This window comes from Lepisma saccharinum, chromosome 16 (assembly GCF_977018435.1).
Source record: "Lepisma saccharinum chromosome 16, izLepSacc3.1, whole genome shotgun sequence".
Lineage (NCBI taxonomy): Eukaryota > Metazoa > Arthropoda > Insecta > Zygentoma > Lepismatidae > Lepisma > Lepisma saccharinum.
In genome coordinates, this window is record NC_139244.1 from 41,666,559 (window position 1) to 41,694,367 (window position 27,809).

Sequence of the window (27,809 nt, forward strand, 5' to 3'; positions counted from 1 at the left end):
GCTAGTAAATATGATCGGTTTTACACATTTATCGAGAAGAGTAGTTATTGCAAAAACATCTTATTTTCTGTTGCATTTCTTGCAACCTCTATGCGTTCATATTTTCAGGAATTATAAGTTTAAAAGTTTAGTAACCAAAAATATGAAGGACAAATGTAAGAGGCAAAAATGTATACTTATTACAAGGAAATCATACGTTAACATTAAATTATTGGATAAGGCATAGTGTATAATAATAGGCTGACAAAGCAATACTGGCAGACAGTCAGTGGCTGAACATTTGAAAAGCCTTTGTTTATTGCCACATGGTTCTGACTGGCATGAAATTATTGTTACAAGATTGCAGTGATGTGCACTGCACTGAGGAGGAGACAGCCTAGCAGTGATAGATCAATTGATCTTACATGCATCATCATATTCAATTTGTAATATTTATTGTCTTGCCGAAACCAAAGTTAGTACGCGACCCACTTTTTCAAGTGCTTCTCATTCCTCAGCAAGATCTGCAGGCAGGCTTAAAGGCCTTTTCGACTCGCTGTCTGGTTTCAGGTATAAAAGGAAAACTGGAATTTCTCCCTACTCCCTCTCCTCTGCAATGGTAGACAGGCCATGGTTTCAGGTCCTCTAGTCTATCACCTATAGAGGATTCATTTTCCTAGATCCTCTCTCATTCCGTACACCACAAATTTTACACATTACATTCTTGTATAGGATGTTCCAATAAAAGCGACTGATTTAATATGCTTAAGAAAATTCTGTAATTTACAAAATGGCAAATATTTTTACATCATTACAACGGGTAAATAATCCGATTTAAGAATGAAAGATAACATCCAGCATGTCCCCCACGAAGGACTTCAGAGCACTGTGTTTTAAATGTCTGCTGTCGAAACCTGTTCCAAGGATTGCACGAAGCTTCCTAACAGTCTCTGCATAACACTCTCCATTCTTGTAATGAGCATTCACTATCAAAACTCGTCATTCCTTGTGTAATGCTCCATGTGAACTAAGCTGCAACAATCACTCGTAAAGGAACTTGTACGAACATTGTTAGCAACCCAACCACAAGGAATACTGCGTAAATCAAACTTGGCATTCTTAAAACTGAACATTTACCTGTTTTAATGATGTAAAAACCTTTGTCATTCTTTTCTAAAAAGTTTCCGATTAAGCATATTAATATCAGTTGCTTTTGTTGGGAGACACTTTACAATAGCATGATTCAAATCGCTTGTCTTATTAGAGATGGGCTGATATGAAATTTTGGCAGATACCAAAAAAAGTACCGATATAAAATTTACCATTCCGATAACCGTTCAGTTATAAAATTCCAAATGATCTTTGAAGAACCTGAATGGTTCATCGACATCCTTAATAAATGTGTGTTTCCAGGTGACTGTAAAGCAAAAGAAGTTGCATATTTAGATATTTACTTTTCTTTAAAGTAGAGCATGGAGATTATGCATAAAAATTATAACAAAATGGTAGAACTTTAAGAAATTTGTAGATTGTCTGTAGGGAAATTATGGAATATAGTGAATAACTGTAAAAAGAACAAATTATATAAACCTCTTATCAGTTTTCTCACTGCTAATTTGTAATTTGCCATTTCACATTACTTATCTGATTTTCTAACTTAAATCGAAACAATAACAATGGGTAACAAATGAACTCAAGGAAGTGATGAGGGACGGACAGTCATACGCAAACATTCATGATATACTCGGAATATGAACTCAAGACCAGTTCTTCTTAAACATTTCTTGCGTGTCAGTGCATGTGTGCATAGGCGTAACTGGAAAGGTTTAAGACTGTCAAGTTGGCGGAAGTATTTTAAATGTCATTATTTTTAGGAAACTGAGGCAAAATAATTAATTTTTTGAAAAAAAAAATTAAGTTCAAAGGGGGTTCTGAACCCATAACTATAAAGTTTGTACTTGGTTATTTACACCTCATTTCAATCTATTTCATTGCGACAGTGAGGAGTAATCTTGCATAATGCAGTATCTACTATAACATTAGATGTAAATCACTATTAAAGTTTGAAGTGAAATTTCAAAGAGGATTAGTGTATTACAGTTTCTAAAATTTAGGTTTTCGTGCTAAATCAAAACTTCTAAAAGGTCATTCCATGTCAGTTCATCCAGTACAAACAACAATTTTATGTAGTGGTTCCAGACATACTAAAGATCATACAAGTATTAGAGACTGCTATTTGTAGGTTAAGAATCTTGCTTGCCACTTCAAATAACATTGTTTCTCATGAATCACAGGGAATCAAAAAAATTTACTTTAAAAATGTATTTGCATATAATGGCCAAAGTTTGGTAATCATTTGAAAAATGAAGGAATGCATTAAAATAAATATGTGAAAATTAAACAAATGATGCCCACTAAATTTTTCATTGAAAATGTGACAAAAGAGAAACAATGAGCTTCTCACTCACCTGGCTATTTCAAACAGGAAACGGCTTGACATGAAAAAAAAATTCTAATAACTATTTGATACTTTACTTAGCAGGGAACAGATTTATATGTAGCAAAAATTTGCTAATATGTAAATACATATTTAGTTATTTTCACCAAAATATGGAGTTACATATGGACTTAAAATTGTAAAAATTTACCTTTTTAAGTAGATAAGACACTACAAGAATATGGAATATATGTAGAGAAATGTTCCGAAATATGGAAATAATATGTAAAAATATGTAAAATATGATCCAAAACCTAATATTCTTATAAATATGGAAAAAAAAGTGAATCTTTTTAGTTTTACATGCCATGATTATATATATAATACAAAATATAACTGATTTCAGCTTCATACATAAATATGTATTTACATATAAATCCATTCCTGGCTTATCAGTATTACTGTGCACAGATATTAACATAACATAAAAGTATGGCTAATCATCAGTGTATAATTCAAGAGTTAGAATTACTGTACATGTGCATTGAACATTTATCGCTGAATGAACAAACCAAAGGCGTGTGCAGAATGTCTCATCCCTATATCCACTCCTGTGTACAGATTCTTTTGTCAATAACCATATTGTGGCAAAATGGCAATTACAAATGTGGCCACACATGATGGCTGATAATGGCACAGGCTAGACAACATTGTGGGCGTAACATTAATTAACAGAAAATTTCTGGTAGTCTTGACTAGAAGCAGTTTCAATGCAAGCGACTTGAATTGGCTGTTGCAGTCAAGTGACACTCCATTGTGTGTCGTGAATCATTAGAAGCACATATTTTAAATAAATAAAAAAGCAAAATTTCGGCACAAAAACAAGTCAATCTCAGGTTAAAAAACTGTAAATATAAATAAAATTTCATTGTTATAGCGGTGAAAAATCCTATCAAAAGTGGTACATTAAATTACATTTTGGTTTTAAAATTGTGAATATGAATCTAAATTGATCAAAAAAATGCACTTATAACACAAAGAAAACATATCCCTTCTAATAGGGATGTAGTTACCAGAAAATTGACTTTCTCAAACATTTACAGTGGAATTAATCAATTTTCCATGAAATGCATAACTCACAGGATAATTCAAACTTCAGAAAGTGTTGCGCCTGGAAATAAACACTAAATTTCGTGTTTAACAGTCTATTTTGCATCATTTCGTGACAAACAGGGTAGAAAAATGCACCTCTCACCTTTTAGAAGCATGAAAAACTTTAGTCCAACTGCTTATATATATACAGGGTGAGTCAAAATTATGTGAACACTATTTGTGAGTCAAAATTATGTGAACACTATTTGAGTGAGTCAAAATTATGTGAACAATCTGTTTTCTTTTCTATTCCAGGTTGTTAGTACCCATGGCTGACAGACTCACATTGGAGGAGAGAAGAGTGGTTGCAAGCATAATGGAAGTTGTGCAGTCGGCGACAGAAGTGCGTCGAAGGTTTACAGAACGATTTCCAAATAGACAACCACCAACTCATTTAACAATTTATCGCATTTACCATAAGTTTGTAGCAACTGGATCAGTAGCAGACAATTATCACAGAAATGCAGGGCAACCTAGAACTGGCAGAAGTGAAGGAAACATTGATGCAGTGCAGGAGGCCATACTACGGAGTCCATCAAAATCGACGAGACGTTGCAGTCTGGAAACAGGGATCCCACAGAGGACAGTGAACCAAATCCTATCCAAGGACCTTGGCATGCGACCATATCACTTGCAAATCGTTCAAGCTTTGACTGCTCGGCAGAAAAAGGTACGAGTAGACTGCTGTGAAATTCTGACAGAAATGTCACGGATGAAGCCGGGCATTGTTAGTCAAATGATTTTCAGTGATGAAGCTACCTTTCATACCAGTGGTCATGTTAATCGTCATAACACAATTTTCTGGGGTACTGAAAATCCACGTATCGTTCGTGTGCATGAACGTGCATCTCCGAAGGTCAATGTGTGGTGTGCCGTGACCGCTACTGGTGTACTTGGTCCGTATTTCTTTACAACCCAAACGGTGAATGCAGATGACTACTTGCAAATGCTGGAAGAGTTTGCCATTGATGACATGTCCCTACAACTTAGACAAGAAGGGTATATTCAACATCATGGAGCACTGCCCCATTTTGCTTGTACCGTTCGCGCTTATCTTGATCAAAAGTTCCCAAGGCATTGGATTGCTCGCTGCGGACCGTTGTCATGGCCTCCCCACTCTCCGGATACCACACCCTGTGACTTCTGGTTATGGGGTATGATAAAGGAGCACGTGTATAGTACAAAAGTGAGACACCTCGAAGAACTCAAGGACAGAATAAAAGGTGTGATCTCCAACATTTCCCCCGAAATGTGTGTTCTGGCACTAAATTGTACTGTTGAAAGTGGGTTTGAGTGCATTAATCATGCTGGAGGTCAGGTTGAGACTCTGTATAACGAAAACTTTTGAGTAAATACTTTCTCTCAAATAGTGTTCACATAATTTTCACTCACAAATAGTGTTCACATAATTTTGCCTCACACATAGTGTTCACATAATTTTGCCTCACATAGAGTGTTCACATAATTTTGACTCACAAATAGTGTTCACATAATTTTGACTCACAAATAGTGTTCACATAATTTTGACTCACCCTGTATATATGACAATATTAATTTGAAGCTTGTAGTTTGCTGACCCAGCCTGAGGCAGGAAACTGCGAAGGATGATGATGATTTCTTATTTATACTCCTTTCTATCTCCACAAGTGAAAAAAAAACAACCTGTTTTAGTTAAAAAGAAACTTTATTTGTGTAAGAAATAACTTGAAATCAGCTTATACCATGCCAATGAAAGGAGCTTGCTACAAACTACTACAACTACTTTGTTTAATTAGTACAATTAACTTAATACCAAGATTTAATATTGTAGGTGGGCTACACATGAGCACAGAAGCTTGAATACTTGTAAGCTTCACCGCTCAGAAAGCTTTATCATCACCCCCAATATCCTTACCAACAAACAAATAGAAACAAAATCCCATGTTCACTATATATAAAATTGTCGAGTGGTGATAAGACAGTACTAACACCTACAGGAGTACACAATACACTTATCTACAATGGCATTATAAACACCGAGGGAATATCTGATGTCGCTAAACAAAAAAAAAAAAAACACAAGGAAAGCAATAATCACAAGTGAATTGGAGATTATTTCAGTCTCTCAAAAGAAAAATGCCTCCACATTTTTTTTTCTTTTCTTGCATAACACAAGACTATAAACTTGGACAAACAATTTTCCATCACTTCAAACCAGCACAATCTTCACTCAAGAAATGGCTTCATGTTCTAGTGGAGGATAAAAAAAAAATCACAAAGAAACCAAGCCACCAGTTAAAAGTCAAAAGTCTTACCCATTCACTGCTATTCATATATATGTATACATATATTTATAGATGTATACATATATATATATATATAGATCTCACACTTTCACACTTTTGCAGAGAGGCATTATCTTCAGTGTGTTATAGCCACTATGTACAGATTGACTGTCTTGCAACTGGTCAGATTTGGTTTTGTCAGAGCATACATAGATGATGCATATATATAAATACAGGATTATTTTTTTTTCCAGGGAGCACTTTTATGCATTTTATATATAAAGTTTGTTATACCATACTGCAAACTATGCCTAACTATAAATGATTTATAGTTCGTTTTGTTTCTAAATTCCTTGAGGATTCAGCATACTTATCGTAATTTAGGCACATAATAAACTACAAATTCAATGGAATCATATTCTTCATGCTGGAGCGCATTGCAGAAGAGCAACTTATTTAGGACAAGTCTGGAAGAAAACAAAAGAAAAATTGTATTGATCAAAAACTACAGAGAGAAAGGTGCACAGGAATTAACTGTTATTGCTTGATTTATGGCAGGAGAACAGGGAAATCCAAACATTAGGCTGTGCCTCTTGATAGTACAGGAATGACCATAATTAGTTGACATCTTTGAAATACTAGAAATAAAATGCACACATTTCACTAGAGCATATTATGTAAATAGAATAATTCTACACTTCTTGGAGATTAATTCAAACAACACAAACTGGTAGTAAACAAAAATAATGTGTTTCAAGTGGTCACCCTGTCATGCTACACAGTACTGGAGTCTTATCGAACAAGCAGTTGAGAGTATTGGGAAGGATGTCTTGAAATGTATGATATTAAACTTCAGAAACAGACTCCAATACTGTGTAGCATCACAAGGTGTAGAATTATTCTATTTACATTAATATGCTCTATTGAAACATGTTCATTTTAATTTTGCTATTTTAAAACTATCAGCTAATTAGGTTCATCCCTGTATTTGAGTAAACTTGGATAGAAAATATGTAACAACCATATTTACCTGGAATTAAAATTTGTAGAACTTAATGCAAAACAATTGCAAAATCAGAAGAGCTAATAATCAAGGTGTATAACTGTACATTTAACAAGCACTTATTGACAGCAAAAGTGTTTACAAATCGTGTGCACCATATGCAACGAGATACATAAAAAAGATATAAATATTATAAAATGCACAGAAGAGAGATGTTCATAAGCTATTGCCGCATGTCATTAATTTTATGAATGGGGCATGGCTTTGTTTGGTAATATGGTCTAGTTATCATTTTCATAATATGTACCTCAATCACAATATGTTATCCAAATGCACAACAAATATATTTGACTAAAGATCTAAATCTCCTTCACTTCAATGAAATTATTTTAATACACAATTTTTCCATGCACTGTAAAAACACCACAGGCTTATTGAAATGAATCCAAATTAAGATATGTACCACCTATAGTAATATGACACACTGTTTCGATGTACACCTGCACAATGCTATTATAACTGTATTTATAAATTAACACATATTGGGAATAATTTTATGGCATATTGTGTACAGATTAGTCTTTTCAATGTAAGATTCTTATTCTTTCAGCATTGTGTACTTTCCATAACGGATACAATGGAAAATTACTTTTAAACAATATTTCTTTCTAATAAAAACCAAATGCGTCATATTTACTTCGACTGCCGATATCCCCTCTTCCTCATGAATTTAGACTTTTGATAGCATGAAAACTTTCAGAACATTCACTACTGGAATGTGCATAAAGACACCACCCAATATTCTAAGGTGATTGTCCCTGCATAAAGTGACTCTGGGGCTCACCCAGCCTCAAATCAATGGGTACCCGGGGGGGGGGGGGTAAACGTGGCCGGGGCAGATTTCTTCCAAAATTTGAGGGGCCCAAAGTTAAGTAAAGCATAAATACCTATTCCTTTCCGTTTGTGGGGGGTGGCTGTTTGTCAATATTAAGGATCTAAAAATAAACGTGCTTGAGTTAACTCTTGCAAATTGTAATTGCAATTAACTAGCTCTGAAAACACAAACATTGAACTTTTATTAGTTGGACAAAAAAATCACTATATTTTGATTATATAATTATTCAACATGATACTTTATATGTAATTTTCGATTGAAAATTTATTATACTCCTTCTACAATACGTATTCCCACAATCCTTCATTTCATTGGAGTTTTATATCTTTACACATGCTGATACACACACACACATACAGCCCCGAGTTCGATACCCAATGGAGGCACATATTGGTTCAGATCCCACTTTAAACTGTAGGTCCAGACCCCATTAGCCTATCTATGCATAAATTGAACTTAGAACAAAAACTCAAACTTGAACTAAAAATTCATAAACATATGCAAATTATTTTTTTGAAACTTTGGTTATGCATCTTACAAATATACTGGTCAAAAAAAGTTTTGCATATAAGAAAATTTTTATTTTCTGCATCACAGAAGCCACACATGTCGATACCTCCGACTAGGGCAATGAAAATACACAACACAAAAACATAGTTAAAGAAAATTCCAAAAGATAAAACCAAAGAAACAAAGTTGTTTTCCTAACCAAAATAAGATGCAACAAAAAGAAAAAATATCAATTACCAAGGTGAGTAAACCTATCAGAAACTCCTTACCGTCTAGTCAGTAACGTGTGTGTGGCCTCCTCGAACAAGTAGACATTCTCGAACACGACTGAGCATGCTGAAAACCAGGTTATCCAATGCATTTTGTGGAAGATTGTCCCATTCCTGAATGGCAGCGAGCATCAGATCACGTATGGTTTGTGGTGGGTGAGGTCAGTTTGCAATGGCACGTTTCAGAAGGTGCCAGGCATGTTCGATACAATTCATATCGGGGGAGACTGCTGGTCAGTCCATCTGACGGATTGCATGCCTTCGAAGGAAAAGGTCCACTGAACGGGCAGGGTGAGGATGGGCATTATTGTCCACCAACGTGAATTATGCACCAACGATCTCTGCAAATGCCCTAACGATGGGTCGAAGAACACTGTCCTCGTATGTCTGTGCATCCATAGTACCCTGTATGTGAACTAATGGTGTCCGACGACCCAACATGATTCCTAAGCAGAACAGTGCTGAACCACCCTGTTGCTCGAAGTGTTCCACCTTGAACGATTCATTGAAATGCTGCCCATTTGTTCTCGAACCCATACTTCATCTGTAAACAGTGTTTGTGACCACTGTTCCTGGATCCAGTTATCACGTTGTCTAGCCCATCTTACGTGTAGTGCCCTATGTCATGCAGTCGGTTTTGTGCTGTTTGGGTGGACACCATGATCCCTGAGGCCTCACGAAGCTCCTTCTGGAGTTGGGTTTCTGTGGACGTAGGACGACTGCACGCAGAAATACTGATATGCCCGTCTCGTGCAGCCGTTGTTTTTCGTGGTCTTCCTTCTTTGGGCCTATCTGCTATTGAATGGGTCTCCTGGAATTTCTTCCCCACTCTGGAAACGTCACTTTGATTACAGCCTGCCCAATGTGCTAAGTCGACTTGCTTCATTCCTTCCTGTAGTAGTCACAATTCTGATTCTATCCACTGCCGAAAGTATGTTTCGTGGCATTTCTAAAATGTAAACTCTCACCATGACAACCTTCCTTAAGACATCCAGTGCTATATACTCCCCCTTCTCACGAACTAAGAGACAATTGATGGGTGAATCACGAGGTTAAAACGTGAAACATGCTTCAAAACTTAGCCACAGACATGTACCTGCTCTTTTATGTGTTGAATTGGCCTTCGGTTGATGTGTGCGCTTCAAAGGTATGGAGATTTGTGGCGTCAGTGATGCAGAATATGAAAAACTTGCAATATGCAAAACTTTTTTTGACCAGTATATATAACACTGCAGCTTTCAGCCAGAGCAATGCAGAATCAAGTAACACACATGTTTACAATTGTAAATAAAAAAATGTACTAATCCCGAACAAAGATATATTTCAAAACACATTTTCAACTTCTACTCAAATTTTCAAAGGTTAATGGTTCTTTTATCGCAGTGTTCGATGAACTCCTTGATATCTGTTGATATTATCCAGCTTCTCCTTGTGTACGTTAAACATTGCCACCGAGTTTAGAAGATGCTTTTGGTTCATCATACTTTTTAAATAGCATTTGACGCGATGCAAGGCAAGAACTACGCTCAGGCTCATAAGAAGCAGGCAGTGTCAAAAGCAAGCACACTAGTGTCTCTACTTCTCTAAATAATTCTCTTACTTAAGGACAATAATAATGCAAACAATGTAAAACTCAATAACAAAGCTTAACAATAAGTTTCAAAATGATAGCTGGGATACTGGAATCCATGAGACTAGGTGGTATTTTATTGACAGCTCTTGTAAAAAGGAGATTAAATTGAAACATGAAATAAGATATTCAAACTAATATAAATGAAATTTATAAATATTATACAGATGGATTATCCTGATTTATGGTTAAACATTTCACGTTACTTGCTAATATTTCAATTGTTAGACAGTGAGCAAATTACTGTAACTCACTACTTTTCATCCATAAATATTGATTGTCTTTCAAGAGGTAGTGAAATATTAAATCTTGAGTGTACTTGCTCCACAAGAAATAAAGCTTAAGGCGAAGAGGGACAATTATGCACCAGTTGTGCATATATTTCAATATCGTCGGATTGGGCACTGCTATTTAAAAAAGGAATTAGTATGCAAGAGAGTATGAATTTCTCTCCATGTTGCAAGTGGAAACTCTTTTTCAAGTTGATTAGTAAGCTAGACACGATGTTTTGAAAAATATGATTAATAAGTATTTACAGAATCCCATGTATTCCTTATGGGTAGAGGCACGCATATTTCGTTATTGACAAAAACATGAAATAACACATTCTAATTTTAATTTTTCATGTTTCTGAAAGGTGTGAGGTGCATTTACCTACCCTGTTTTGTCACGAAATTATGCGAAATGAACTGCAAAATGCGAAAGACTCTTAAAACATGAAATTTACCGTTTATATATAGATGAGACACTTTCTGAAGTATCCTGCGAGTTATGCAATTCACACAAAAATTTATTATTTCTGGTGTAAATTTTGGGAAGCAAAAATTGACTCCTTTGTACAGGAATAAACTTAATATTCTGGTAATGATTTAATGTGCTATTAGAAGGGATATGTTTATTTTGTGTGATAGTGCAGTTTTGAAATCAAATTTGGGATTACATTAAATTTTTTTAAAACCAAAATGTCATTTTATATGGCACTTTTTCACTGCTATAGCAGCAAAATTTCATTTTATTTACTACTTTTGAACCCGAAATTGACTGTTTTTGTACAGAAATTTTGCTTTTTTATTTACCAAATATATGTGCCTCTACTTATGGGAAATCAACTCAAGTTATGGCTAATTGTTTGATATTCCCGAGAGAACGAATAAAATAAAGGTCCCATAAGCCTAATGCATTTCTCCTTGCCTGTGCCTTCATGTCATGGTGCTATAGGCACAGGGAACTTTACCTTCAGATACTTAAAGAAATCTAATAAGAAATATAGGCAAAGCCAAGGCTTGAAAACCCAAATCAGTGCTACACCATATTTGAGTAATGGCACTGCATGTCAGAAATTCTGGTTTGGGTCTTGATCTTTTTCACTTCATTATTTTATTCAAAAAATTATTGAAATCAATATTCAAACAGTCGACACCTTTGACTCTTATGGCATTCCAATAAAACTATACAGAAACACAATATATACTTACAGCTTGGTAATGTATCAGCATCAAAGCGTTTCTGAATCTGATCATAGGTGAATTTAACAAAGGCATCGTACTGTTCAGCAAGCTTATCATTCAGAACTTTATCATATTCCTCACGAATCTGGCTCTCTCGCTCTTTTAGCATCCGTTCACATATCAAGCCAACCTAGGGGAGAAAAACAGTAAAAGGATTATGCACAACTGGAAATACAAAATATACTGAAGCACGCACGACAGGGGGAAAAGGTCAAGATTGTACTTCTGAGAAAGTAATGGAATTTCAGAGGGTATGTCTACAAAAAGTTTGCAGAACCGTGCAATAGTAATGGTCTACAAAAATGCTATGTTCATTTATAATGTGAGTGAAGAAATTCCCAGCACATGTGGCATTTTTTATATCATTCTGAGGGGAGGACTTTCTCCCAACAATCCTGGTTCAACAGCAGGAGTTCCAGGAACACATTTTGCATGTAGAGCAAGTTTGTAACAGGTGAATGTGTTGAAATTCATAACAAAAAAACTCAAATTTTCAATGTCACTGTATGAAAACATTATGAGGTTTGTAGAAAGGTGGTGTTTTGAACTTTATGTCTTTACAGCAGTGCTGCAGAGAAAGTATCCAAAAAATTGTTATGTGGAAATTGCAGTGTGACTTACTTCAAACAATTTTTTGTAAGAATGTTTTTCTATTTCGAGTCACTGATTTTGAATGAATATTCAAGAACTGTTTTATAGTTTCATTGAATCTACATTTACATAACAGACTAATACAGAAATAGTAAACAAACTACATATTTTTTCCATGTTGCAGAATATATCTGCAGGTGCAATTTTTAGGTTTTAAAGATTAAGTCCAGTGATATCAATACAACAAGGTCACCATTGCATTCAACAGTCAATAAGGATATGAAATCAATTATTATTTCTTCTGTTATGTAACTGCATAAACTCTGTCCCAGTAATCTCTGGAGCAAGCAAATTGAAAGCAAGTTTCTGCGCAACTTGAGAGGGTTCGACCAATTAACATGCGAGAGGAAACAGGATTGTGTGGAGGGGGAAAAGCAACTGCAGCTACTAGCCCTTGCAGCAGTGTGTAATGCTTCACCCCATCCACTCGGTCATTCCCCTTCCTGCGTGGCATTCCTCCAGAGATCCCCTGGATAGAGTATAGATAAAAAAGACTATAATGAAGGTGGCAGGAGTAGCTGACACTGATGAATGTAAAATTAGTCAGAATGCCACAAACATTCACTTACATGTTTCAAGAAAATTTCAGCAAATAGTTTGAAACACTGGAGAATGATGATTCAACTCACCTGACAAAATGTGAACAGGGGCTTGTCAACCTTCCCAGGTGGTGAAGACAGAGCGCCAGATGTGGATGCAAGCACCGAGTCATTGGTGCAATCGCTGCTAGGAGAGCCCAACTGCTTCCGCCTCTGAAGACGACGTATTTCATCTCTAATATTTGCAGCCATTTGCTCTGTAAAATAAGACACCAAGGCTGGGTAAAAATCAAGTAGAAATGGTGGGAAGTACATGTTAAAACCTGTTTTCTACAGAACAAAATATGCATGGAATGAAATGTGAATAAATTTAATGAAAACTAATTAGGCTACTTGAAAAAATCTAAAAGTATGTAAAAACTTTGCACACGATGTATTATGCTGCACATCAAAATTTTTCAGATTGGAACGCAGTGAAAGTGAATTTTTAATTTAGTAATCTGATGTTTGTGCTATTTGGAGAACAGCACGTATTACGTTGTCTTACTTCTCAAGAAACCAGTTCTGTCGTCTTCTATGTTCACATGTCTATAAATTCTAACTCCAGTAATATTATTTTCAGTGCTTACCCCTCCCCCTCCTCACCATCCCCACCCACACACATATATTTTAAAATTTTCATCCCTGTACTTCGAACAGCAATTCCATACACACTCATATCCAAACCCACACACCTTTACTCTTTCTTTTCTTCTGAATGTGTATAACTCTCAAACTTTCTTTATTTCATTGCTACTATAGAACACTGTATATACTAATGTAAATTCATCACATTTTCCTTAGATGTAGCTTTTGCATATTTTTTTTTATACTATATAGGGCATCAAGTCATTATTTGTATTAATTTTGTTCAAAATGAAATGTTGTATGGCTTAATTGTAACCCTATGGAAATAACAAATAATAATAATAATAATAATTTCAGTATTTTAGAAAATGCTTGTGACAGCAGACTTCTCCAGTAACTGTAACTTACGTGGAAGCACATAGTGGCTCAGATCCCACTTTAAACTGTAGTTCCAGTCCCAATTAGCGGTTTTGTGCATGAAGTGGACTTTGAACAAAAGTCATCAATAACTCAATTTTTAAATGATAGTTTGTTAAATTTTATCAGCCACAGTGTTTAGTTATAGGTTAAAGATGATGAGGACACTACTTAGTTTAATTTAATCAGTATTTTGCATGTATTTCAATACAAAATATTTGCTACTTTTGCCCATGAAAACATAACTGTGTTGTGAAGCAACAGAAATTCAGTGTGTTTACATTATTAAAATATTACACTTACTTTAGTGTGGGCTATGAGCTTCATCTTTGAGTACAACTATTTCGTTCTCATGCTTTTCCTTTGAAAATGTTAGGATAGATAATTATCTAAGGACCTAATAAACGTTGAATGATTACGAGTTTCATGTAAAAAAGTGCTCCCCTGTGCATAGCACCACGTCCCAGTCGTGAGTGGGGATGATGTGATCAGCATCATGCCCCTGACCACCTTTACCCCCCAGGTACCCATGTTATTCGACGCTGGGTGGGCGCCGGGGCCGCTTCCATCGTTAGAAAAGTTCCCGGATTTGAACCGGCCGGGGATCGAACCCGGGACCTTGAGCATGGTAGTCAGATGCGTTACCGACTGAGCCACCGTGGCCACCTACGAGTTTCATGTACTTTCTGAAAAAGTTATTTAGAGATCAATATATGAATCTACATATTTTTTCTTTAATTTGAAAGTGATCCAAATAATTCTTTTTAAAATCACTATGTATATATAAATCAACCAGATTTAAATAAAACAACCTTGAATATGGCACAAGCTTTGTTTAAAAACAGTCTATTCATTTAACATTTTCAGACATCATACTTTTTCTTTAGAGATCCAGCTACAACCCAAACTGCTAGATTTACAAAGTACAAACATTGTGAAAAGATTTTTTTTTTGCCACTTTTGATATGATCCAGATGAAAGTTGCTCTACTCGTAGAAAAGAGAGGAATTGCAGTTGATGTTCATTCGAATGGAGTTGCATACCACTGCTTTATAATCCAAGAAGTTGTGGAACATGATCATAAAATAAAGCTTTCAATATCAGTTTGTTTCACACTTACTTTACCTGGAAATGCAGTGATTTATGGCTGTACTAAAAATTTCTATGCAAATGCATGTTCTATTGAAAACACACTTTTAAGTAAATAAGTTCAACATAAAAAATACGCATTCATTTCTCTTCTTGTGCAAAGTTTGACAGGCTTAATACCGCCACTCCTGGATCTGACCATGATCAGATTAGGTGACATGCTGGTATGAGGGTGAAAAGATGCACACAGGAATTCTCTTTTATTCAAATTTATGTATACACTTGATAAGTGCCACCATAGTACTGACCATCATTTATTGGTCATAACATACATGATGATTACTGTGATGATCAAATTATCCGTGATTTGGAGTGTAGTGACAACGACAGCGAGGACAATCAAGAAGGAATGATTGTCAATGTGATTGATTTAGTTTGTTTTACTTCGCTTTTGTGCCACTGTTGGCTAATTGCAAAGATGCGGATGAGTGATATAATGCAATTGATGAATAGACACCCATAAACACCAATGCCTAGGCTGGGATTCGAACCCGGGACCACTCACATCCTACCATGATGAGCTACCACTCTGCCATGGGGGGCCAGCAATTGTCAATGTGGACCTGTCACAAACTATTATCCAATATTTTTCAACCTGTGTATCAAGAAAACTACATTGAGTCTCACGTGACTTCTTAGTGCCTGGCAGGCATCGAGGCTTGTGGATTCTTGTCCAGGGAAGGTAGCTTGCGCAATGTCCAACACCTGACTTGACGTGCATCTTGCACAATTATTTAAGGTGAGATACCTTGTAGACAGTTTCTTCCAGGGCTAGTGCAGGCTTCTGCATGTAATTTGTGATTAGAATGAATGTCCCCGGCATGGCATATTAAAGTTTGAGTGTAATTCTCTACCAATTTTTTTTTAAGTAAACATTTCTTTTGGTACAAAATGACTATGGTCATTCAAAATATCATGAAAAGGAAAAGCAATCAACAATACAATATGATGGGAATGCTAATGAACTTTGTCCCCAAAATCCTATGTCTTCAGCACTGCCATTTTTTTTATTTTTCGAAAGCAGCACTGTCAGTGTAGTCAGGGCCAATATATTTCACTACGCATGGAGACATTTGAATTTGTTAGTTGCATGGGCCTTGGGGTTGTATAACTTAGATTTTGTAACTTCTCAAATTAGTTTTGATATTATGTCCACATATTCTCCAAATTTGTTTTGAAGGTCTTGGAATAAACTAAATGCTGTTTGAACCCGTCTGAAGATACAAGCTAACAATTATATTTTGCATCGTGTTTCTATTAAAGCAGTCTGTAGAAGTAGATAACTCATAACGTGAGCGAATGAAGAATTGTTGAAATAGATGGCAATACATATTTGTCTATGCCAAAACTTAAAGAAGGGTATCTATATCACCAGGTGCAAGCAAACAAATCTAATATGCAGACCAAATGATTGAAAACACTGTACCCCAATTCCTTTATTCAGACACGGTTCCTGTCTCAGTGAAAACACACATTGTTTTTACATTCCAATGTAAAATGGACAACGTTGTATTTGGAATTCTATAAATAAATACATAGAGCAAACGAAATTGCTAGACTAAAAAAAAACGATATTAACATGAATTATGGGCGTCGAAGGAGTCGAATCCTCCATTTGAATTTCTCTGTCTCTCTGACACTCATAAAATATGATCATACAAGGTGGCGACAGACCTGGAAAACCGGGAAAAGTCAGGGAATTTTTTAAGATCTTGTTATGGAACTCTGGAACAAGAAATCTTGTTGCTAAGTTACCCCCTTCCAAGGTATGCATATCGCTTTGGGCATTTCAGGACGATCCAACAAAAGATTAAACGTGTGATAAACCTGTCGCCCTGAAATGTTGGCACCTGGAACCTACTGACTGCTCACCAACAGGAGACAAATTTAATACATGAACTGTTGCTGTTCCTCTTCCCCTATTGTTTACAATAGGAATTCTCGTCATAAAGGATTGACTTTTGTACAGTTGTTAAAAAAATAAAGTTAATGTCCAATGCCGCAGAAGGAACTGATTTACCAGAATGGAGTTCTGATTCATTCCAGTGCCCTGAAGTATTAGTAATAATTATTATTACGGTTATGATTGTTGTTATACAATGACTATTATAAACTCATGGATATGAACCAATTTTATTCAATAATAATAATTATTATTATTATTATATCCTTCAGAAGATTCTTCTACTTGATCCACCAGATAAGTGAATAGCACAAGTGTTTTTCGTTTTTTTCATATGTAGCTGGTGTACTGAAATGTATAGTTATTCTAAATTTTACCCACAAAAGTTAAGCTAAATTTTAGCCCTAAAGTTTGTGTGACCTCTCATAAAACTAATTTTTGGAAACTGTGAAACCATTTATTCCTTGAATTAAATTGTAGAATGAGATAACATAACCTGGTTTCTCTATTTTTCCAACTAAATGCAGTTTTTACTTTGGTTATACTGATCTCTATTTATCTTATTAACAATAACCTTTGTGCTTTTTTTCACTTGAACTAAACTATGTCAATTTCCATGGGTATCCAAGAAATTGTTATCAGTGATTTTATGATGAGGGGACAATTTAGAGTCCCAGCTCTGTAACAATAGTTTCTAAGCTTGTGAAGTGATTCTTAAAAATTTCCTATATTTTAGGTATACAGCCCTTTATTTCCCACCAGTTATAAAGAAAACAATGTTAAAAAAATGCATCCATGTAATCCGAGTGCTGCACATCGGGCTGATTCTCCTACTATGCCCACCTAGTTGATGAGGTGGGCTTTCCTCTTTCTCCCACTTGGTGAGACAGCAAGTAAGAACTGTCCGCCTAGGCTTTGAAGCCTCGGGCATCGAAAGCCCATGGGTAACTGGCAGACCTTGCAAGCTTCCAAGACCGTTTACATCGAACGCTCATTCTGGTTATGTGCAGTCTCCAGATACATGAGTCATGCAGTCACTGTTACAAACTTTTAGATTCTAAACTGTTCAAGGAAAAAAAATCGCTAACAATACCAACAATTCACATTATTCCGATATTTCGAACGGGCGAAAAATGTGTCCAGACATCACTGCACATTCATAAACACAACTTCGCAGCAAATACAATTTTTCACAGTTTTTGCGTTTGCGAAAAACCAATGTCCATACTAATTGGAAATTACTTTCTGGCCACCCCTCCTATAAATCACTACATGGGAAGTTAAAATTTAGCAGGGCTGGCAGAAAAAATCAATTCTTGAAGAAAGTGACTTGCTTTTATGATTGAATGATTCAAATAAATATATTAAAATATTTACGTATTTATAAGTAGTATTCTATTTCATAATATTGGACATTAACTTCACTCAGTGAGAGATTAATGACCATCTCTCACGAGTTTAAATAGTCAGGACAGTGTGTGGCGTTAATTTCATTGCAATACTAGTGTTGCAGTAAATTTGAGGTTTATGTTTCACTTTTCCGTGATTAGTATTCAATATATATCCTGTTTCATTGGATCCTTCCTGATATCTAAGAATAGTGCAATGTCATTGTAAATGTATGTTAACTTGTGCGAAACCAGTAATACGTCAGGATGATTTAGCACTGCTACATTAAATAAGGTGAACTGAGCCAGAAGAGTAATAAAATTTCAGCAGCATATTTGCAGTCTAAAGCTCTTCTTGTTTATGCATGAGATTTTTGTTGGATGTTGCAGTCCGACGACATCCAACAAAAATCAATTCCATATGAGTGCCAAGCATGCAATTTCTGTCGCATATTGTAGCGAGATACTTTGTCAGGTGGTGATATTCGACAGAAATCGTATGTATCAATGGAGCCTATTTGTTTCCATGTTCCTTCAGTTTCTCCAACAAAATACCTTACCACGACGTCCGACAACAATCGGACAGCGCCACCCACTCCCATACCCCCCCATGTGTTGATCCAATCAGTCAAACAAGGTTAATTTGTTTGTGGTCGCCCTACAGCGATTCTGGTACTTTGAACTGACAAAGATTTGTTTTGCCTGTGCAGATATAATTAAAATGATAGAAAATTACCAGGGTTTTTAGTCTGACTTTTGAGTATTCAGATAATTGTAGAAATCTAACAACACAACTAACTCAAGAGGCCAAATGACAATATATTTTAGACTTGAAATAAAATAAAAAATAAAAAGGTTCTACCTATCAATGGTAGCTGTGATGATGCAATAAGTATCTAAGATGGGCTTTCATCTTGTTCCTTCTTTTCAAAAAAAGAATCCTCTTACAAGACAGGCCCACAGGTGATCAAATGATGAGGGAAATGTAAGGTGGACATTACAACATGGTAAGTGTTCTGTTTCTTCTACCAATGACATGAATATGATCGCATATTATAAAAACAGAAACTAAATGTATTAAGAGGAATTATACACACCCTAACAATGATGAAAAGTACTAAATCTGACATGCAACATTATTTTGATTATGTTGTACTAACCATAAGACTTTCTCTCTTGGTGCATGTCAACCAATGAAGTCCCATGATTACCAAAAACTATAGGCACAACTTGGAAGTCTGATTGGTATGCCAGTGGATGCACTACTGTACATTAGCGCAGAGTAGTCAGGGGTGCTCAGATTCTTTGATTATGAAATTGCCAGACATTTAGAGTCCAAAAATTAATTTCTTCCAGACATGTTCATCATCATGATTTTTGCTTTTGAACCTTGCATTTTTCAATTAAATATATAATCCGTTAATTATGAATATTCACTTTCACAACTTTCTTTTAGTAAATTTCATTCTACACAACCAAGAATACATGAAAATTCAAAGAGTAAAATGTAAAATTACAATCGGCATCAAATGTATTGGATGCTACAATCACGTGCATCTAGCCTTCAGGCTAAGGTAACAGAGGTACATTGTTTCACCATAACAGATCTCCACAATATAAAAACAGAAGTAGTTCATAAACCATACACAATTTTTTATTCTCGAGCGGATTTATAGTGCCATAGAAAATTCTGCTTTTTTCCTTATATTTATAAGTACACAGCATCTGGAGAAATTTTTGTTGCATATAGGAATTCTATAGGAAATGCCAACAAGACCAAGATCGATAAAATAATAGACTATAGTCAGCAACCTTTCTGATAATTATGATCATATACACTGGTAAAGTCGTCTGCTAGTCCCTCTCATGGGTGCGGCCATGTTGGCTGTATACAACCGGTTGCTATGGTGGTTGCTAAGCTGCCAACAAAGGGAACCACTATTCCGCGTTCTTGCAATTTGGAAAGATGAGCCGAAAACAATGAAGGGAGAGTTAGCACATAGGGAAACCCACTTTGCCCATCTTTAGATGCGTAAGATAAGAAGGTGTCTTCGAAGGAAGGGTGCAATGAAGCATGAAAGAAAAATATGATATTATGCAAAGTGCTACTCAGATGGTGTCGCACATGTTGCGACTAGCACTTCTTCGAAATGTCTACAGCATTTGCTCTATTCGTAACTATTTTGTCGTCCTTATTCAAATTTATTACCCTCTTTTATGCAAAAAAAAAAAAAAAAAACATTCGAATGAGATCAATTTGTTGTAATTAATAATGGTCTGCGAAGCTAAAAACATCTTCAGGTCAATTCGAAATAACTAACAAGTGGGCAAGTTTATGTAATTCTACAATTGATTCTTCAGGAGATTGTAGGAAGGAAGAGAAAATATTGAAATCATTCAAACAAAAATATCAGCAGTAAAGATAACTTTGATTTAGAAATCACAACATATAATTCACTTTATCTCATATATATACAATATTAGCTTATGTTATTATTCTTTATTGTTACTTCCATTGTTTTTACATTCCAATGTAAAATTGACTACGTTGGGTACTAGTTTACTATACTTCGGACAGATTTCTTCATTTCTACAGAAGAAACTACTTACCTTAATAAGTTCCTGTAGTATCGTCTAACATCTGGAAGGTGTTTTGTGTGATGTGGGAACGTGAATACATGTTAAAAAATGATCCGCAAAGCAGATAGGTAAGTACAAATGTCAAAAATTGACGAAACTCAGAAGTTATAGGTGTCCGAAGGATAGTAAACATTTACCCATTTCAGTTCACCAGCTACATGTGAAAAAAACTAAAAACACTTGTGCTATTCACTTATCTGGTGGATCAAGTAGAAGAATCTTCTGAAGGATATAATAATAATAGTAATAATAATAATAATTATTATTATTATTGAATAAAATTGGTTCATATCCATGAGTTTATAATAGTCATTGTATAACAACAATCATAACCATAATAATAATTATTACTAATACTCAGGGCACTGGAATGCATCAGAACTCCATTCTGGTAAATTAGTTCCTTCTGCGGCATTGGACATTAGTTTTATTTTTTTAACAACTGTACAAAAGTCAATCCTTTATGACGAGAATTCCTATTGTAAACAATAGGGGAAGAGGAACAGCAACATTTCATGTATTAAATTTGTCTCCTGTTGGTGAGCAGTCAGTAGGTTCCAGGTGCCAACATTTCAGGGCGACAGGTTTATCCCACGTTTAATCTTTTGTTGGATAGTCCTGAAATGCCCAAAGCGATATGCATACCTTGGAAGGGGGTAATTTCCCAGAAGCAAGAAGATAAGCTTCTGGAGAAGAATTATTTCCTATTCCTGTCAGTTTACTATTGTCAGTTGTGTACTGTGATATATAAAATCACTTACATTATTTTATGTCAATCCTTGATAATCTATAAATTGAAGTAAATATTTCCGGTTAGTATTCGCTTATTTACGAGTTACGATTATTCAGTATTTCCAAAAATTTAGAAAAATATAATATTTTAGTAAGTGCTATTCCTTTAAGATGTAAATGGGAACCAAATTTCATGAAACGACAGCCATCATAGAGCTTGTGTGGATGGAGTATTAATTATTACTTTGGATTGAGTATTAATGCTAATAATAATACAGTTGTTACCTCAATATGCATTTATTAGTCATTATTATTAGTAGTGGCAGTAGTCGTGTCCATTCATTGTGGTTCGCATTCAGGTTGTTGAATGAAACCATTTTAGGCACTTCTAATACTACCACCTCAATGAATAGTACTTTATTTTAATGCGCAGTGGTGTAGAAGGCAGGAAATGTGCCTAATATGTGCAATCACACACAAAGCAATAATAGAATAACTGACAGCAGACAAAGAACCATGTGACTTCACGTTCCTTTATTCGTCAGCAAGCCTTTGGTACATATTACCATTTTTTTTATAAACTCTGTCATTTACAACAAAATGTATCCCTCGCGATCAGTTTCCATACTAACTGCATGGGGAAAGTACGGGGAGGGCATTGTATTAAGCCAGGTCTTCCGTTGCTTTGGCGACAGTGGCGGGAGTGACGTTTACTTTACCAGCGTATTGTCAATGTACTTTAGTTATCAATCCGATATCTGGACTGCAACTTTTACTTTGATATTCTTTCTAGTATCTAGTATTATATAAGTGAAAATTTATAACAGAAATTCAAAGGAACCTTAATTTTGCACAAGCCTGAGAATCACAAGAATGAAAGAAACAAGTTTCTAAACTGAATCTTTTTTGAGCGTGGAAGCACAAGTACCGAATCCAGAAGTGGAAGCGAACTGCTTGTCCATTTCGCAACTTTTTCTCTTGCAGACTCTAAAAATGCAGGTAAATTCCAGACAATCTGCAAAATTCCCTGTTTTCCAGATGTGTAGCAACTCTGGTAGTGCATTGAAAGTTTAGCTTGTGATGCACAAGACACATTTGATGTCACTTAATGTTGTACATAGTGCAACTAATATCGATAAGTAACATTTTACTTGAGCATCACATTGTGGAGTATTGTTGACTGCTGCATACACTGTTTGGAACAAAACCTTTTATTTTCAACTTGTAATTTTGCAACTTCAAATCAATTTCAAATATAACCGTGTTTTGCAGTTTACTTAGCATGTTTTAAGATAAAATATTCAAACAAAAATATATGTAATTTTACCTGCGAACTGCTGCAAGGAAGGTAACATACACACTGATCACACAGCCACCTAGGATTTCTTCTCTAGTGAACCTCCATAACAAACATCATAACTCTACACAATCTACCTTCTAGGTGTTTTACCTGAAGTCTACCAGTGTGTACCCATCTCTTTCAATTTTAAAACACCACTAGTACATTATTACAATGCCAGTTCGGCCTGTAATATAAATATGCAATTTTTTTCAGTTGGTGCAATGAATTTCGATGCTGTCAGTATTATTTTACTAGAAGAAAATATCAAACTGGAAAAGTGTTCCTACACACTGTTCACAGCATTGAAAAAATATTAATGTAGTTGTAGTAAGTGTTATTTGATAATAAATTAAATGTTACTTTGTGAATTTTGTAAAAAATAATAGTCTTAAACAAAGGCTAAACTCGCAAATTTCTGAAAGTTTTCACTTTATATAAATAAGATTATTCGGTAAATTTCTCGTATCGGACAAACGGCTGAAATTTGCTAGTTCACTTAATTTGAATATTCATCCTCACATATTCTGCATTGAGAAACATTGCTGAAGGTGGCATTTCGCTTATTTCACGGAAATAAGGGTAATGCGATATCGCCCGGATGGATTTATTCAGATTTACAGGAAAAGTACTTACTGAAATGAGTTTCTTTAGCATTCTGGACGTTCTTGGAGGTATTTTCTTTCACGGGAAACTAAAAACTTCGTATTTGAATGCTGCCGAACAAGAATTAATCACTTTTTACGTAAGAAACTTGCATTGCCTGCCATATTATGCTGTTGTTTCCATTGTGTGCATGCAGATGGCGAGAGCGTCGAAAGTCACACTGTATCGTCAGTGTTTCAAAACATGCATTTTTTTACGAGAATTTTGTTTTCTTTTTTTTTTTTTAAACTATGCTTACCTAACCTAACCCAACCTAAACTTGCCAGAAATGGTTTTTGGGGCTATCGTGAATGGTTTTTTGGGGCTACCCGTCAGTGGTTTGTGATGACATAATAATGAACACAAAAGTAGGTATTTTTCGGTTAAGAAGGTTGAAACACTGCATACCCACTATAAAACGACAAAACACAAGCACGGCGCGATGATCCATGACGAGTGCATGCCATATTGTCTGTTACCCAAGCAGAACAAGGAAGACAAATAATCACTCGTAATATGAAAAGTTGACACTATTTTATGGAAAAAGGCATAACTTCACCTTAAAGAATGTTCCGCAATGCAGAAAAGGTAAGTACCAGTGGTAAAATTAAGGAAATAAATGCGTGTCTGGGCGTTATAGCATATTTACTGAAATAAGCTCTATTTGCGACATATCAAGTAAGTTTTCTTAGTTTCTATTTGCCTTCAATAACATGCAAAATGGCGGTCACAGTTTCACTACCGTACTCGGCATGATTTTTTACCGTCAAAATTCAATGAACGATGCGAGAAAACACTTTCCCGAACTTCCACAAGTATAAAGAAACTGCATTCGGTAAGTAATTTCTCGGCCAGACTCTAGTTTACATCCTTCTTGCCCGTTTACAAAACCGTGCTAGCAGACAGCCGGCGCTCCGGCATCCGTAGGTTAAGTAAGTTTTTCTTTTTACACTTTCTGTCACTAACCATTCACGGGAACGAGGTATGCCTACGAGGTTAGGTTAGGCCTGTTAGGTTAGGTTCCATTAGCACTCATTTCACCCCTAAATATGTGCTTGATCATCGAAAAATGTCCTCAGTACGTTCAATCACGCATATCTGGACAACATCGGTTTTTCTCGATTTTCTCCTCCAGGAATTTTTTCCTCGCCTTGGGATTTACTTTGATGAATTCCTTATAAAATAACCTTTCCAACGATATATGACCCATATTCCTTAGGAAAAGGACGTAAACTAATGTCTTACAAATTTCGGTAACAGTAGTATAAGCCGGAGACACATTAAACTCGTTTGTTTTCAAATAAAAATCATTGCTACTTACCTCATATGCATAGCGGAAGATTTTTCAAGCTGGGGATCACTTTTTTTTCCCACGAAAAAAGCGTTATTTTTAACATTATAATCATTTATTGGTCGTTGCTAATTCGGCGGGCAATTTTTGACTCACGTTGTCTATCGTCAGCTGATGTGCATTGTTTCCAAACTTATGAACCGATAAATGCCGCACAAACTATTCACAAAAGGTTTTTAAGCGAAAATTGAGGCTAAACTCTACTTTACGTCCTTATCTGCATGGTGATTGCTTCTTTCCGTTCGCGGTGCGCGATCGTGGTGCGGCACCCAGCATCTCTTCGGGTAAGTACCTTTTTCTTTTTACACTTTCTGTTCACGATAGCCCCACTATCCATTCACGGGGTCGAGGTATGCCTACGAGGTTAGGTTAGGCCTGTTAGGTTAGGTTCCATTAGCACTCATTTCACCCCTAAATGTGCGCTTCATCATCTAAAAAATTCCCCATTACGTTCAATTGCGCATATCCAGACAACATCGGTTTTTCTCGATTTACTCCTTCAGGAAATTTTTGCTCGCTTTGGGATTTACGTTGTTGAATTCCTTATAAAATAAGCTTTCCGATATATGACACGTATTGCTTAGGAAAAGGACGTAAACTAGAGTCTTACCTTACATTGGAAAAAAAAAACGCTCACATGTCATCTTGTCAAACTTCCGCGTGGTTGCTACACTGTGAGGGGGTTACATAACCGAACGCACGGAACATTTGATTCACGTAGTCGACGGTAATGGCGGCACAAACTATCGTACAACGGAGATGCATGATCGACGAAAAATACCTTATTTACAGGCAAAATACGTTGCACGATTCTAAAAAACAATTTCCCCGGCTTCAGAAAGTCCTCAAGAACGCAATTCCGTAAGTACTTTTTCATCTTTTCTCCTGTAAATTTTAAGAAATCCGTCTCCAGCTTATACTACTGTTACCCAAATTTCTCCTGTAAATTTGAAGAAATCAGTTTGTCCGATACGAGAAATTTACCGATTATTAATATGAAAAAAAAATACTTCTAATGGTTCTCATGAATATATTAGAAGTGACAGACCCTTAATATCCACAAAATAATCTGTTTGTGTATTTATATGAACTCCTTTCACAATTTTGATTACCTTTTGTATATATGTTCATGAACACAGTCATAAGTTTAGGTGAGAATATATGAATCTTAGGGTCAGTATTTTGAGAAATGTATAAACATTCAAATCCCATTTTATGTCTCACCTAGTTATAACAATTAATTGCATACTCCCGGACCATGACATATACATCTGTTGCGAAAATGTTAAAACTGTAAGCATCTCTCATGAAACACATACATCAACAGATATGGTGAATGCTAAATGCAATGTATACATAGCTTCATTATCTCAAATGGAAAATCATTACATTCACATATTCATAAATAACGCTCAAGTACTATTGTACTGAATTATTTGCTAACAAGCTTTCTCAAAACGAACATATTCCTATCGCACTTCTCTTGTACTATGCGAAGTACATATTTTTGTACGTGAAATTTAAGCCAGGGTGACCATATCTGTAGGTACGACAGTCAGCTGTGCTGCTACGAGGGGGAGGGGGAGGTTATTCTCAACGTACAATTCTCGATGATGCTACTTCAATTTAGAGTCTTCTGTTTTCAATTTATAGGTGCAAAGTATAGTTTTATTATCATATAAACTAAGAAAGGAGCATACAAATTAGCATTTAATTGGAATGTTGCAGGTATTTAAATAGGCTATCTGCTTACCAGGAGTAAGTTTAGGAGATACTTCACCAAAAGGTGACGGGCGAGTTTCCTGTTTTACTTCTTGTCTATGTAAACGATGTGAAGTAGGGCTCATAAACATTGGGCCACATCGTCTTCTCTTTGCTGATCTTCCATTCGGGCTATGAAGCGGATCGAAATCAAGTGTCCGTTTGAGCGTTGCACAAGCCATCTTCAACCCCGCTTTACTATGAAAGTAAGCGACTCCTAGATGACACTTTTAGTTTTTAAGTTGGAGTCAAACTTATATCCAAGCCTTGATAATGAAAATTCACTAAGTAGTTAACTGTTTAACGAATATGTACAAGCGATGTACTCAGATATTCAACGTCCTTCTCCACCTTCAGAAACACCCAAGTTTTCAATATGGCTGACGACCGTTCAAAACGCTTTGTACACAAGTTTCAAGTACGAAGATTCAAGTTCAGTGTTCTTTTTCTTTCAAGCAGCTCGAACTCGAACAGCATAGTAGCCAGCCACTAACAGAGCCTTTAAAATCATCACACTTTTTTATATAAAAAAAAGAAGCAATAATTGTAAAAGAGAGAGAGAGAGAGAGACGAATAGCTAATAAAGAAAGTTGTAATATAAGTTTTTATTTTGGAATTACAATAGGAGAGTAAATTTTAGTCTAAAGGTAAGAACCAATGGGCGCAATCAGAGGGGCCAAGGGGCAATTGCTCCCTCTGAGGTATCAGGAAAAACTTTATGAAATTCAAATGTTGAGATTGTAACGTGAAAACATGGATAAATAAATTAAGGGTGCTGTGAAAAGCAGCAAATTAAGTGGTCTCCATTTGATATCTGTGCATCGTGAAAAAGTACAAAAGAAAAAAAAACTGCTCATGCACAAAGTGATTTGTTTATAGAAAGGATGCAAATCGAATCCAGTTTCTATTTAGATATTGTATTAAAATCTGAACTTGACAACAACGACAAGGCATTCTAAATTCAATTTCGATTTTGAAAAATAATAACGAAACGTAAAATTAAGTTATTATGACTGAAGG

General features: G+C 35.6%; 1 protein-coding gene across 1 annotated transcript; it reads right to left on the bottom strand.

The window, feature by feature from the left end:
- Positions 1-5,233: 5,233 nt before the first annotated feature.
- Positions 5,234-27,207, bottom strand: akirin. The gene is made up of 4 exons (XM_083138049.1): positions 26,782-27,207; positions 12,928-13,094; positions 11,615-11,777; positions 5,234-6,299 (listed from the first exon to the last, which is right to left on the bottom strand). The coding sequence occupies exons 1-4, from the start codon at positions 26,969-26,971 to the stop codon at positions 6,289-6,291; spliced, it is 531 nt and encodes a 176-aa protein (XP_082994175.1). The 5' UTR covers positions 26,972-27,207; the 3' UTR covers positions 5,234-6,288.
- Positions 27,208-27,809: the final 602 nt, after the last annotated feature.

Excerpts from the sequence above, each read along its gene's own strand:
- akirin (XM_083138049.1), bottom strand. The coding sequence starts at position 26,971 with ATGGCTTGTGCAACGCTCAAACGGACACTTGATTTCGATCCGCTTCAT. Across the intron at positions 13,095-26,781 it reads ATCTCCTAAACTTACTCCTG|AGCAAATGGCTGCAAATATT; the intron begins GTAAGCAGATAG and ends CTTATTTTACAG. Across the intron at positions 11,778-12,927 it reads CCCTGTTCACATTTTGTCAG|GTTGGCTTGATATGTGAACG; the intron begins GTGAGTTGAATC and ends TTTCTCCCCTAG.